The sequence below is a fragment of the Brassica oleracea genome, chromosome C2 (genome assembly GCF_000695525.1).
Source record: "Brassica oleracea var. oleracea cultivar TO1000 chromosome C2, BOL, whole genome shotgun sequence".
In the NCBI taxonomy this organism is placed as follows: domain Eukaryota; kingdom Viridiplantae; phylum Streptophyta; class Magnoliopsida; order Brassicales; family Brassicaceae; genus Brassica; species Brassica oleracea.
In genome coordinates, this window is record NC_027749.1 from 1,043,159 (window position 1) to 1,055,770 (window position 12,612).

Consider the following 12,612-nt stretch of genomic DNA (forward strand, 5'->3'; position numbering starts at 1 on the left):
AAGTCCAACTCAAAAATTGCATCTTGAGTTGTGAGGAATCCTACGGTCAAAATGGCATCATACACAGATGGTTGTGAGGAATCCTACGGTCACGGTTCTCTTTTCCAATATTTTTACTAATGTTGGGCCTAATGCATGTAATGGGCTCTTTCGATCATTTTTGTAAGGCTTTGAAAAACAAATTCATGTGTCAAAAAGTTAATTCAGACACGTGTACGGAATCGAACCTAAGGATTTGTACCCGCCTTTTTTCCTTTTTAACTCGTGGTTTGGTTTGGTTTGTATCAAAAAGATATAAAAGAAGAAATCGGGGAGAAAATTAGGGTTTTTTTTCTTTCTCGAGCGATGGAAAGATCCGATCCTCCTTCACCGAAGCGTCAGAAGACGGAGGAGGAAGCCACCCGCTATAATGGCTGTCCCGATGATGATTTCGATTTCGATTCCGACGAGTGCTCCGACGGGGAGATTGAGTTGTTCGACCAAGAGATGGAAAGGAGCGGCGGGGTTGGTGATTTCGTTGTTTTTCTTTTTTGGATTTTAAGTTTCTTCTTAATTTTTTTTGCCGAAATTGATTTTTTTTTTTTAATTGTCAGGGTTATGAAATCGACTTCAAGAAATTTCGCTACTGTTTTGGCTGGAGACCATTTCATCTGGATGATGTCTCATTCTTTAGCGATCCTGAAACCAACAGACATTTCATCGCTAAGTTGGTTAACCTTGCTCTCGACCAGCACAACAAAGATAATGTAAAGTCTTTTTCTTTTTTATTTTTGTGTGTGTTTTGTTTGCTCTATTTAAACGATTGCTTTGGTTTTGTCTTTTTTTTTTTTTTTTTTTTTTTTTTTAGAAAAAAAGTTTGGGAAAGATTTTGATTGCCAACTTTCATCCATCTTGTGGATTGACTTTCTACCTCTCATTCGAAGTCAATGATCCTTCAGATGGTAATCAGACGAAACCCTACCGAGCTGTGGTTCGCTACTTCCCAGGAGATATTGAAGTTGTCTCTTGCAATCCCAAAGAAAGTTGATGATGTTTTGAATCAATCCACCAAGTCTCTCCTTTTCCATTGGATTTGAAGAGTGAAGAGTGGTTTGTTCCTAGTATCGTAACTCATCTATCCTACCTTATCTGTCTATGTTTGATGTTTTTAAGTGTATTGGAAGACTAATATAATATTTGCTTGCTACTTTACAAGTTATATCTAATTTGAACCATCTTTTGAGTCACAACTTGAATAGTCAAAACGTTCCTTCTGGGTGTCTCGTCGTTAGTCTGGCCAACATTTAGAATCGTCGCTGACTCTGATCCTCCTGTCTTGAATTTAGGTTTTGGTTTAGCATGGATTTATAGCCTGCACACAAAGTCCGGTAGATTTAAACATATAAAGGCATTCATTTCTTGCCAACAGAATGTTCAAAAAAAAAAATTCAGACAAAATATGAAACCAAAGCAGCTGTCGCACCTCCAACTGATGTGGAAGAGAAGCTCAATGTTGTATTGGACGAGATGGTGGAATGAGTAGTAGCTTTGATATTCAGGGAATCCTAGCTTAAGAACAACAAAAATCAGAACAAAGACCATAACACCAAACACTTGAGTAGGTGAAGGTCACTTTGAACCAAAGGAGAAGAATGGAGACCGTTATATTGCTCTAAGATGGACGAGCCACGAGTTGAGCCGGTCGAGAGAATATTTCACCTTGCGCCTTGCGGCTGCATGATGCATAAGAAGACTGCCAAAGCTTCCAAATCCTTCGAACCGAGCCAGAGAATCACTGCTGAGATAGAGAAATCCTTTACAACACATCAACACCACCACCAAAAGCGAACCATAACACCAAGCTGGAAACCATCAAAGGTTTAAGAGCATGGAACAAGGAGAAACCCCTGAAACCAGTACCCATAACTTGGAAGCAAATCCCTCAACGAATCTGACATAAGACACTCCCCAAAGCTAAGTCAAGGACAGAGATGACCATTTTCAATGACACTCTATTTGTTTTTTCTATTTTCTCGAATAAAATATGAAGGAAAAAGAGATTTGGGTTGGAAATGCCTTTAGTAAACAATGTCGAAGAATCTCCGAGTCGATGGTGCCACTAACAAGTACGGCTTTTAAAATTAGCTTTGTCTGGTATTTTACAGGTGTTACTTGTTAAATGTATCATACAAATCGTTTGTGTCTGGTGCAGTCAACTGCTGGCTGATAAGATCATGGCCAATAATGGGATAGGGATATGGTCGTGTGGTTCCTATATTAGTGGGAAGTCTCCCACTTGTTCAACATGTTCTCTAGTTGTTTAGTTGAAAGTTATTTAGTTGATACCTCTGTATGTGTATTTAAGCAACAATTTGTCTTATGGCATGGGATATGAAAAAAAAATTGCAGTAAAAGTGTTTCTAAGTCTTTGGTTTCCATCACTGGCCTTCGGTCTCTGGAAACGAGACGTATGTCAGCATCCAGTATGAAGCCTCGTCCATGTTTGATCTAACTAATGTCATCATCTCCGTACCTCTTCCTGCTCTGAGAGATGCGCCAATGGTTAAACAATGTGATGGGGACTGGAGGTTTGAGAATTATTTGACTTGAATACTTTTTTCTTCTCTCTGGTCATTCTTGTTTTGTGATGAAACTCATAATTGGTTTTGGATACACTTACGTTTAATGACCTTGAAACGGAAGGTTACGATTCATGTGGAAGAAGTCGGGCGATAAATTACTATGGTTAGACGCGAGTTCAGCAAATAATTTTTTGTTGTTCACAGCGTCCCCCATAAATCAAATACGCATGCCCGTAGCTTCTAATTGATCTACTAATTAAGTAGTTAATGGTATGATATTTACATAAGAAACTATATTTTGCGCAACTAGCTGTTACTCAACTTCTCAAGGTTTTAATAGCTGCGTCTTGAAAACATGACGTCTAATAATTAATTATGTTAATAATAACCTAAGAACATCAGTTCCAGACTCCACTAGTAAAGGACAATAAATAAGGCACTGGAAAGAAGGGAAGAAATGTGAAAAGACCCAATTGGAATACTAGCTTTGACTTTTCTCCCATGGTTTTATTTTTTGGTTCCAGTCGGAATGACACTCTCTTTTCTGCACATTTGAAAAGTTAAGGTCCTTTCTATCTCAGTCTAGATGAGATGTAGCATTGGTAGTCGGTTCAATCTTAATCATTCAATCAATCCAAACGATAATCTTAAAGTATCTTTTCCAATAACTGGAAGAGAAAAAGTAATTAAAAGAACCAAAACAAGGATATGTTTGATTAAATTCCGATTCAAATTTTAAATTATTAACGATTTTATTTTAACATTTAAAACCCTAATTTTAATTTACTTTCTAGCTTTTATTTTAACACTAAAAAATCATTAGCACAAAAGTTGGAGTTGCTATTTTATTTTGACATATAAAACTTCAATTTTATTTTACTTTATAGTATTTTTAACACTTAAAAATCATTAATTATTTTTTTTAGCAGAAATTCGTTAACTAATTAATATATATATATATAGAGAGAGAGTGAGAACTTTCAGCTCAATATATTCATCAGTCATCACTATGGACTGTCTATAGTAAAGCAATATCCAATGGAAGCTTAACTAATGCCATATGTTCCACACTTTTTACTTGAATTACAGATCACAAGCAAAATATACTGAGCCGATGTACGATTGAGGCCTGCAAGAGCATACTTCACTATGTTCGGGAAAGTACCGAATCACACTTTTGATACGGTTTCGTCTGATTGCCATCCACACAATTAAGGATAATTGGCTTTGAACTTAATTTAGAGCGCAATCACATAATTATAGGTGATTCATTGTTTATTTAATACAGTGAACATATCTCCATTTAATCATTTTAGTCACCTACAACTCTACATAATTGTTTACCTCCACTTAAATTATCTAAAATGTTATAGTATCTCGTAAACACCTTTTATAAAACTTTTTCTGTTAAATTGTAAATATCATTCATGAAAGTTTGGTTACAACATGTTGATCCAGTTTGCTTAGAAAGCCAATATGTTAGGCCGCGAAAAATATTTTTAAAATATCCAAGAACATACGAAATAAGTACAAGACAACAACAAATGGTGCAATACAAACTTATATAAAATTTTGTAATGTCATGTAACCACCTTATAAAATCATCGGTACATGAGTAGATTGTTCTATTATAAAGATGCGATACAAACGTTTACGTTTTGAGTATAAATTTTATCATAAAATGGTTTTCCTTTTTATTTTACCTATTGACATATCAAAACCTTTTTCAAATATATTTAATGGTTATTTTATGATATATGCCAAAGGGTACGGACCTATTTGGTTGCATGGTCGAGTTCTCGTCGAGGCAAAGCAGTTGTTTTTCGCTATATCTTATGAGCTTGCTTACTCTACTTAAGATACATTTTTTGGCGTGTAAGAGTTAAAATTCAAATCAAGGACTAGCTATTAGGAAATATCCAACAGAAACATAACTGGCTTCTTAGTTTTCAAATAAAAAAAACATAACTGGCTTCTTAATTAATTTAATAACATCACAACTATAATTTTTAAAATCAAATTAAATAGTGATTCATATGAATAAAATCTAGATATTGGCTCTGAATATGACTCATTATGACTAAAGTGAGAGCAACAAAACATATAATCAAAAACTATAGTATAAACAAACAATTGGAACAATTATAATATCAAAAAAACCTTTTGGTCTCAAACAATTGGAGACTAAATGAATGGAGGGGGAATAAAGAGGTCCCACTAGAAAGACCCAAAAAGAATATTTGCTGTCAATTTCATCCGAGTTTTTTATTTTTCTTTTGGTTTCTATTGGAAAACCCTAAGCTTTTTTCCCGCTGCACATTTGAAAAGTTTGTATCCTTTCTCCTTTTTGTGGAAAAAATTAAATAAAAGACAAAAACAAAAACATTTGGTTATTAAGCAGAAATCGGTTGGAAAGAAATAAAACAATATATATCTCATACTGGCTTCTCTTATGACTAAAGTAAGAGCAAATAAAAAAAATTACGCAAAAATATATAATCAGAAACTATAGTATAAACAACAAAATCGGAACAAATATCCTTCACTTGTGGAAAATAATTAAAGACAAAAAAAAACATTTGGTAATAATTATTAAGGATATAGCAGCAGTGGTCCCTACCTTATAGAATAAGGCAGCGTTTGTTTTTGTAGTAAAAATCCTAGTCTAACTTTCGGAACTGAGAGAGAGAGACTGAGAAGGGATCCAGCCAGTGAAGGAGAAAGAAGAAGATAAGAAGGTATACAGTTGTTCCGTCTCTCTCTCTCTCCATTTCTATCGGTATATGTTCAAAGCTTCCATAGGAGCTAGTTAGTTTTAGTTTCTAGGGTTTCGTTTTTAGGGATTCTTCTTCATCTTCAGCTCCAATCGAACATTTGGTGTAGGAGCTGGATCCAAACATAAAAAGAAGTCCTCAGCTCCTTCTCCTTCTTCTTCTTCTTCCAAGAAGTCTGTCTCCAAATCTAGCCAGAAGGTAATCCATATGCGTACATGTACCTTCTTCTTCATCTTAAAGAGCGACTTATCTTTTACTAATTTCTTTATCTATTTCTTTTAAGGTGCTGACCAAAAATGATGAAAACTGGCCAAAGGTACATTTGATTTAGAAGTGTATGAATAGCCCTTTTAGTTCAATCAATCTCAACTTTCAAATATCATCTGTTTTCCATTGTACGTAGGATATACCATCAGAGTGTGAGTCTTGTCACATGGATTGCGGTGACAAACTCAGAGATGCCATGCATCAAGGGATATGCGGTAATATATATATATATATTATGTTAATCACTAGTGGGAAATATGTTTGTTTTTTTTTCCTAAGTCTTAACACAAGCTAATATGTTTGTTTTCTTATGTTAGATATATGTTGGGCTATTGCACACGCACGATGTATCGAAGCATGGATCCATATCAAATATGGAATAGTGGTCCACTTGTCACCACAACATTTGGTTAACAACATAAGGAACAAGTGCAAGAAAACGGGAAAGGTCATTAAGTATAACGAAATCAGAAATTTCTTGATGACAGATGGCCTTGTTCTTGAGGAAACCTGCCCATTCTCGGGGGAGATCACTGCTAATTGTCCCAAAAGTTGCCAAAAAAGTGTAAGTATTTATTCTTTAAAACTTTGTTTCTCATATCTCTCGTTTGTTTCTAAATATATACACCATTTATCAACTACTTTTTGAAGGTTGCTCCTGCATACAAATTAAATCAAGGACTTAAAGTATATGAAAGGCAAAGAAGTGAATGAGGAAGAATTGATCAAGCTTGTCATGAAAGGTCCTGTGCTTGCTGTGGTAGATGCTTACAAAAGCTTTTTAGCCTACAAAGATGTAAGATGAACTTGTAGCTCATACCCTTCATTTTGAGCAAACACAATTGATCCCTTATAGTCTTATATCTGAAAAATGACAGGGAATCTACAAAGGTCAGACAAATCGCAAAGATATGTGTTGTGGTCGCCACTTGGTCATTGTGCGTGGTTTCAACACCACTTTAGATGGTGTCAACTACTGGAAAATTCAAAACTCTTGGGGAACTGAATGGGGACAAAATGGAAACGGAATGATGATAAGAAAGAGTAGTCAAGAAGGCAACAAACCCTCTCTCTTTCTCAATGTTATCCAAGTGGAGGTATGTATTTGAAACGACGCATGTTAATTTACTCTCATTGGTCTAGCTCTTTGTAACGGATTTTGACATTGGTCTTCCTTACTAGGTTTAACGTAAAGCTCGTATGGAGACTACAGGTCTGCTCTCAAAATTTGATAGTCTCAATGAGAACTGATCATTTCATTTGTTTGCATCTTGAGTTGGGACTTTGTTGACTGATACTGAGAGTTGGATAAACTTTTGAGCAGGTCAGAAGCAAAAGGAAGGTGTCAATGGAGTTTGATCTTTGACTGTGTATTTTGTTGACAATGCATGTGAATCTGCTTTTTTTTTTATCCGATTTGTGTGGATGTTTGATACCAAATCTAAACGCAGAGGTTAGTTTTTGTTTTAAGTCCCAAGTTAGTGAACTTTTGATAGTTGTTGGTGTATTCAAAACTGAAATGCTTTACACAGCAACTAACGTAATAGCATTTAGTTCTAGTTTATGATTTGAATGTGTGGATGCTTAATCCCATTGCTAGATAGAGTAATACTATTTTCTAAGAACATCACCAATCAAATGCTTCACTTTGTGGGCCTTGGTTTTTGTTTTGATCTCCAACTGCGATCAAGATACCAATGTCAGATTCATACACGACAAAATAAGTGTTTGTGAATGATATAACCAATCAAAATTGTATTTTTGTAACTTGATATGCAAGAATAGTAATAACAGTTTAGTATTCACGAAATGCATAAACCTTAAAAGTAAAAGCTCGTCCAACGAGCACAAAGGGGACAAATACAGTTTCCAAGATGCATAACAATTTGTCACTTATACTAACTAGGTGTTTTATGATTGAATCAAGTCTGCATTAAAACAACTTGCATATCCTACCATTAGCTTATAACCTATCAAATTACTATGCTCTCCACAAATATTTTGAAACTTAATTAGGTTTAATATACTAGCAACAGAGAAATTTTAATTTTTTTTTGAAAATTTGCTAGATTGACAAAGTAAGCAAGTGGAGAAAGAAAAAATGATAAGAACATATATATATATATATATATATATATATATATATAATATACGTTGTGTGTTAAGAAGAAGAAAAAAACAATTAGCAAAATCCCAGTAAATGAAGATTTAATTCCCATATAAGAAGCAATAAACAAAAAGAAAAGACAAGAGGCTCCAACTCAAAAGAGCCTTCTCACACGACTTGGTAGTTCTGTGCAATCAGCTGCGTCCCCATCACATTGTCTAACCATTGGCGCATCTCTAAGAGCAGGAAGAGGTACGGAGATGACAACATTAGTTAGACCAAACATGGACGAGGCTCGAAGCTGACATGCGTCTCGTTTCCAGAGACCGAAGGCCAGCAGTTGACTGCACCGGAACAAACGATTTGAATGATACATTTTACAAGCAACAAGCTGTAAAATACCAGACAAAGCTAATTTGAGAAGACCAAAACACCGTCTGCTCTTTGCATTCTCCACCTCAGAAGACCAACACCGTCTCCACCGGCCGATCCGGTCTCTTCAGCCCTAGAATACTCTCGCTATCAAAGAGCTCTATGTTGATGTTGGGATGGGTCTTGAGGAGAACTTCAGGGTTTCCACCGGTTTCAATCTAATAAGTAGTGGTTGAAGCTGAACCATGCTAGGCATGCTCGGTGAGTCATCTACTTTGAACATTCTGTTGGCAAGAAATGAATGCCGTATAAGTTGAAATCTACCGGACTTATGTGCAGGCTTCCATGCTAATAACAAGACAGTCTAGTGTTGCTGCTACAGCAATACCCGCTTCAATGGCAGATATATCACAACCACTGCAAGAGACCAATGACTGAGGAACGTGCTTCAAATAATCTTTCAGGGTATATATAACTACTACAGTACCAATATTATATTAATCATCAAATCCACTTAAACATCAACACAAAGCAAACAAGTTGAAAACATAAACAAGAAAAGAGCTAGCAGTTTCTTAGATAAGACCATAGATAGATAGATGATACATAGGTGATGATATCAGAAACAAGCAGGTGGATTGCTACAAACGCTCTCTCTCTCTCAGAGAATCCATCAATCTTTGGGATTGCAAGAGACAACTTCAATGTCTCCAGGGAAGTAGCGAACCACAGCTCGGTAGGGTTTCGTCTGATTACCATCTGAAGGATCATTGACTTGAAATGAGATGTAGAAAGTCAATCCACAAGATAGATGAAAGTTGGCAATCAAAACCTTTCCCAGTTCCAAGCTTGTTCCCTACGAGCAAAGGACCAAAACAAAGCAATCAAATACAATGTTGTTTGTTAATCAGACAAAACACACACAAAAATAAAAACAAATCCTAACTCTGTCTGCGTTATGCTTGGTAAGAGCCAGGTTCGCCAACGAAGCGATGAAATCTCTGTTGGTTTCAGGCTCATCAACCATTGTACTATCGTCCAGATCCAGTGGTTTCCAGCCAAAACAGTAGCGAAATTTCTTGAAGTCGATTTCATAACCCTACCAAAAGTCAATTTCGATAAATCAATAAAGAAACTAAAAAAATAATAATAATAATAATAATAATAATTCACCAACCCCGCCGATCCTATCCAACTCTTGGTCGAACAGGTGCATCTCCTCGTCGGAGCACTCGTCGGAATCGAAATCCTCCGGACGGCCGTTATAGCAGGTCGTTTCCTCCTCCGTCTTCTGACGCTTCGGTGAAGGAGGATCGGATCTTTCCATCGCTCGATCGGCAACAATCGAGACAGAGACTATGCGAGAAAGGAAATAAAAACCCTAATTTTTCTCCCCACGAGTCTTCTTCTTATATCTTTTTTATATATAAAATAAAGAGAGACCACGAGTTTAAAAAAAAAAAAAAAAAAAAAAATAGTTGTGTTTTTCGTATTGAACAAGGGAGTAGATTATTAAAGGATAAAGACAGGTAGAAAGAAATCCTTAGGTTCGGTCTCATTCACGTGTCTAAATTGCTTTGTGTTCCTGTAACGATATTGTTTTTGCAACCATCTTAAAATAAGAAGAAGTATTTCAAAGCCTTACAAAAGAGATCGAAAGAGCCCGTTTGTATATTTGAATCCAGCCCAGTCCAAAACACGTAAACATTTGTCTTTCAATCCAAAACTATTGTGGGCTTAATAAGGCTATAATAAATTTCCGAGTTTTTCAACTTTTTTCGGGATAATTTACAATAACGTTGTATTTAATACTTTAGTCTTTAACCATTTAAAATATCCAATTTTTCATAAAATTATTTCCAATCTATCATCTTTTAAATATAGTGTTAATTTTTAAATTTTCTTTCATTGACAAAAGTTTTTCATACGCGTTGAAATTTTATTATACCTAAACCAAATTTAACAATACTTAAATAATTATATATAAAATAATCATAAATATGTAAACAGCAAGAATAGCTTTGATCAACAAATGATGTTTTACTGTAAGCTATTTGTTTTCTTCAAACTATAGATGCATTCATCGTAAAAAATAGGTTTTTTCTGATGAATGAATTAAAAAAAAAAAAAAAGAAGCAAGAATAGCTTTAATCAACAAATAATAGTGTACCTAAATTAAAATGTAAAGTTTGAGTGATTTTGGATAATTCCTTGTTTAAATGGGTTTAAATTAAAAACATATGTAATGTAATCCAAAAAATCTAACTTATTTAATTTATATAAGAAAAGTCAAGTCCAATTATAACATTAGGCTTGACTTTACTTTAATTACCTGTTTAGTAAATTTTCATACTAGTACACCGAGTTAATTTATATTACCAATTTACTTTTTATATGCCATTCCTAATTTCCTAGGTTCAAATCCTACAGATGATCAATTAAATTTTGTTATCATGATAGTTGTTAGGGTCCCAATTATACGTAGCCCGATCAGTAATGGTAAGATCCGACGATCCTTCTTCACCAAAGCGTCAGAAGACGGAGGACGGGAGGAGGAAACGACCTGCTATAACGGCCGTCCGGAGGATTTCGATTCCGACGAGTGCTCCGACGAGGAGATGCACCTGTTCGACCAAGAGTTGGATAGGATCGGCGGGGTTGGTGATGTCGATTTTCTTTTTGTGTGAATTAGATTTTAATTAGTTCCTTCTTCATTTGTCGAAATTTATTTATGGGTGATTTGTAGGGTTTTGAAATCGACTTCAAGAAATTCCGCTACTGTTTTGGTTGGAGACCACTGGATCTGGATGATAGTACAATGGTTGATGAGCCTGAAACCAACAGAGATTTCATCGCTACGTTGGTGAACATGGCTCTTACCAAGCATAACGAAGAAAGAGTTAGGTTTTGGTTTTATTTTTGTGTGTTTTGTCTGCTCTGATTAACAGCATGGTGTTTGATGATTTGACTTCTGGTGTTGTAGGGAGCAAGCTTGGAACTGGGAAAGGTTTTGATTGCCAACTTTCATCCATCTTGTGCAGTCACTTTCTACATCTCATTCCAGGTCAATGATCCTTCAGATGGTAATCAGACAAAACCCTATCGAGCTGTGGTTCGCTACTTCCCAGGAGATATTGAAGTAGTCTCTTGCTATCCAAAAATTTGAATGATGTGATAGAGGTTTCGTAGCAATCCACCAGTCTCCTCCTTATGTCTCATGGATTTAAAGATTGAAAAATTGTTTGTTTATGCCTATTACCTCAAAGGGGAAGAAAAGTGTTTGCATGTTGTTTCTCCTACTTTTTTGTTTTCTTTTTATGTTGTCAACTTCTTTATCTCCTATTAGTGTTATATTTCGATGCTGCATAACCCAAGTTAATATATAATCTTGGTACTTACATCTACCATGAACTATATTTTTTGAAATCAGAACCAAGGAGACAATAAAAGTTAAACATCTATCATCACATTGTTTTTTTGATTAAAAATCAGAAGCATCTTCTCTAGTCGTCTTAGTCATGTTCTAGTCATTAGTAATGTCATTGATATCGAAGTTTCGTGAGGGCTAATGAAAAGACTGGTTCCAAAGGACAACTTGTCCATAGTCATGTCCAATGTTTTTTTTTTGGGGCAACGTATCAACAATTTTTTTTGCATACGATGTTGTAAACTAGAACACCAAAAACGTTTTAACATTTGGCTTCATAGGCAAACAATAACATTTCTCATAATTGATTCAACGTATTTCTCTTATAAGTATTGAGAGTTGAGACAGAATGAGATAAACCCAATCTGCATGAAATGAGTTGTTTTTTATTTGATAGCATAGACTCTTTATATATCCAACAGTGCATCGGTTAAATTTTATTTTCATAATAATTGTTAGGGTCCACTTTACGTGGCCCAATCCGCAATGATATATACATAAGAAAAACAGGGTTTTCTCGCATAATTTCTCTCTCGATGGTTCCCGATCCAGCGATGGAAAGATCCGATCCTCCCTCACCGAAGCGTCAGAAGACGGAGGAGGAAACCACCTGCTATGATGGCCGTCCGGAGGATTTTGATTCCGACGAGTGCACCTACGAAGAGATGCAACTGTTCGACCATGAGTTGGATAGGACCGGCGGGGGTTATGAAATCGACTTCAAGAAATTTCGATACTGTTTTGGTTGGAGATCATTTAATCTGGATGATATCTCATCGTTTAGCGACCCTGAAACCAACAGACACTTTGTCGCTAATTAGTTGGCGAACCTGGCTCTCACCAAGCACAACGAAGAAAGAGTTAGGATTTGTTATTTTTTTTGTGTGTTTTGTCTGCTCTCACCAACATGCATGGTATTTGATTTGTCTTTTTTGGTGTGGTAGGGAACAAGCTTCCATCCATCTTGTGGAATGACATTTTACATCTCATTCCATTCCAAGTCAATGATACTTCAGATAATTTGACAAAACCCTATCGAGCTGTGGTTCGCTACTTCCCAGGAGATATTGAGGTCGTCTCTTGCAATCCAAAAGAAAGTTGTTG

General features: G+C 35.7%; 3 protein-coding genes across 4 annotated transcripts; 2 read left to right on the plus strand and 1 right to left on the minus strand.

Annotated features, from left to right (window-relative positions):
* The first annotated feature begins 345 nt into the window (after positions 1-345).
* On the plus strand, positions 346-6,968 carry LOC106323129 (probable cysteine proteinase At3g43960). The gene is made up of 9 exons (XM_013761294.1): positions 346-504; positions 594-746; positions 5,402-5,533; positions 5,619-5,651; positions 5,739-5,817; positions 5,920-6,167; positions 6,282-6,398; positions 6,481-6,699; positions 6,927-6,968. Exons 1-9 carry the CDS (start codon positions 346-348, stop codon positions 6,966-6,968), a joined length of 1,182 nt encoding a protein of 393 aa, XP_013616748.1.
* Positions 6,969-8,547: 1,579 nt separating this feature from the next.
* Positions 8,548-9,525, minus strand: LOC106323041. 2 transcript variants are annotated; one of them, XM_013761203.1, is made up of 4 exons: positions 9,259-9,525; positions 9,028-9,180; positions 8,722-8,937; positions 8,548-8,667 (listed from the first exon to the last, which is right to left on the minus strand). In XM_013761203.1, the coding sequence occupies exons 1-3, from the start codon at positions 9,406-9,408 to the stop codon at positions 8,755-8,757; spliced, it is 486 nt and encodes a 161-aa protein (XP_013616657.1). In that variant the 5' UTR covers positions 9,409-9,525; the 3' UTR covers positions 8,548-8,667; positions 8,722-8,754. The 2 variants fall into 2 exon arrangements, with proteins under 2 accessions (XP_013616657.1, XP_013616656.1); XM_013761202.1 differs by having other exon boundaries at positions 8,548-8,937.
* Positions 9,526-10,577: 1,052 nt separating this feature from the next.
* Positions 10,578-11,347, plus strand: LOC106323130. The gene is made up of 3 exons (XM_013761295.1): positions 10,578-10,742; positions 10,828-10,980; positions 11,065-11,347. Exons 1-3 carry the CDS (start codon positions 10,578-10,580, stop codon positions 11,245-11,247), a joined length of 501 nt encoding a protein of 166 aa, XP_013616749.1. The 3' UTR covers positions 11,248-11,347.
* The last annotated feature ends 1,265 nt before the right edge of the window (positions 11,348-12,612 follow it).

Excerpts from the sequence above, each read along its gene's own strand:
- LOC106323129 (XM_013761294.1), top strand. The coding sequence starts at position 346 with ATGGAAAGATCCGATCCTCCTTCACCGAAGCGTCAGAAGACGGAGGAG. Across the intron at positions 505-593 it reads AGATGGAAAGGAGCGGCGGG|GGTTATGAAATCGACTTCAA; the intron begins GTTGGTGATTTC and ends TTTAATTGTCAG. Across the intron at positions 747-5,401 it reads ACCAGCACAACAAAGATAAT|GGATTCTTCTTCATCTTCAG; the intron begins GTAAAGTCTTTT and ends TTTCGTTTTTAG.
- LOC106323041 (XM_013761203.1), bottom strand. The coding sequence starts at position 9,408 with ATGGAAAGATCCGATCCTCCTTCACCGAAGCGTCAGAAGACGGAGGAG. Across the intron at positions 9,181-9,258 it reads AGTTGGATAGGATCGGCGGG|GGTTATGAAATCGACTTCAA; the intron begins GTTGGTGAATTA and ends GACTTTTGGTAG. Across the intron at positions 8,938-9,027 it reads CCAAGCATAACGCAGACAGA|GGAACAAGCTTGGAACTGGG; the intron begins GTTAGGATTTGT and ends CTTTGCTCGTAG.
- LOC106323130 (XM_013761295.1), top strand. The coding sequence starts at position 10,578 with ATGGTAAGATCCGACGATCCTTCTTCACCAAAGCGTCAGAAGACGGAG. Across the intron at positions 10,743-10,827 it reads GGATAGGATCGGCGGGGTTG|GGTTTTGAAATCGACTTCAA; the intron begins GTGATGTCGATT and ends GGTGATTTGTAG. Across the intron at positions 10,981-11,064 it reads CCAAGCATAACGAAGAAAGA|GGAGCAAGCTTGGAACTGGG; the intron begins GTTAGGTTTTGG and ends CTGGTGTTGTAG.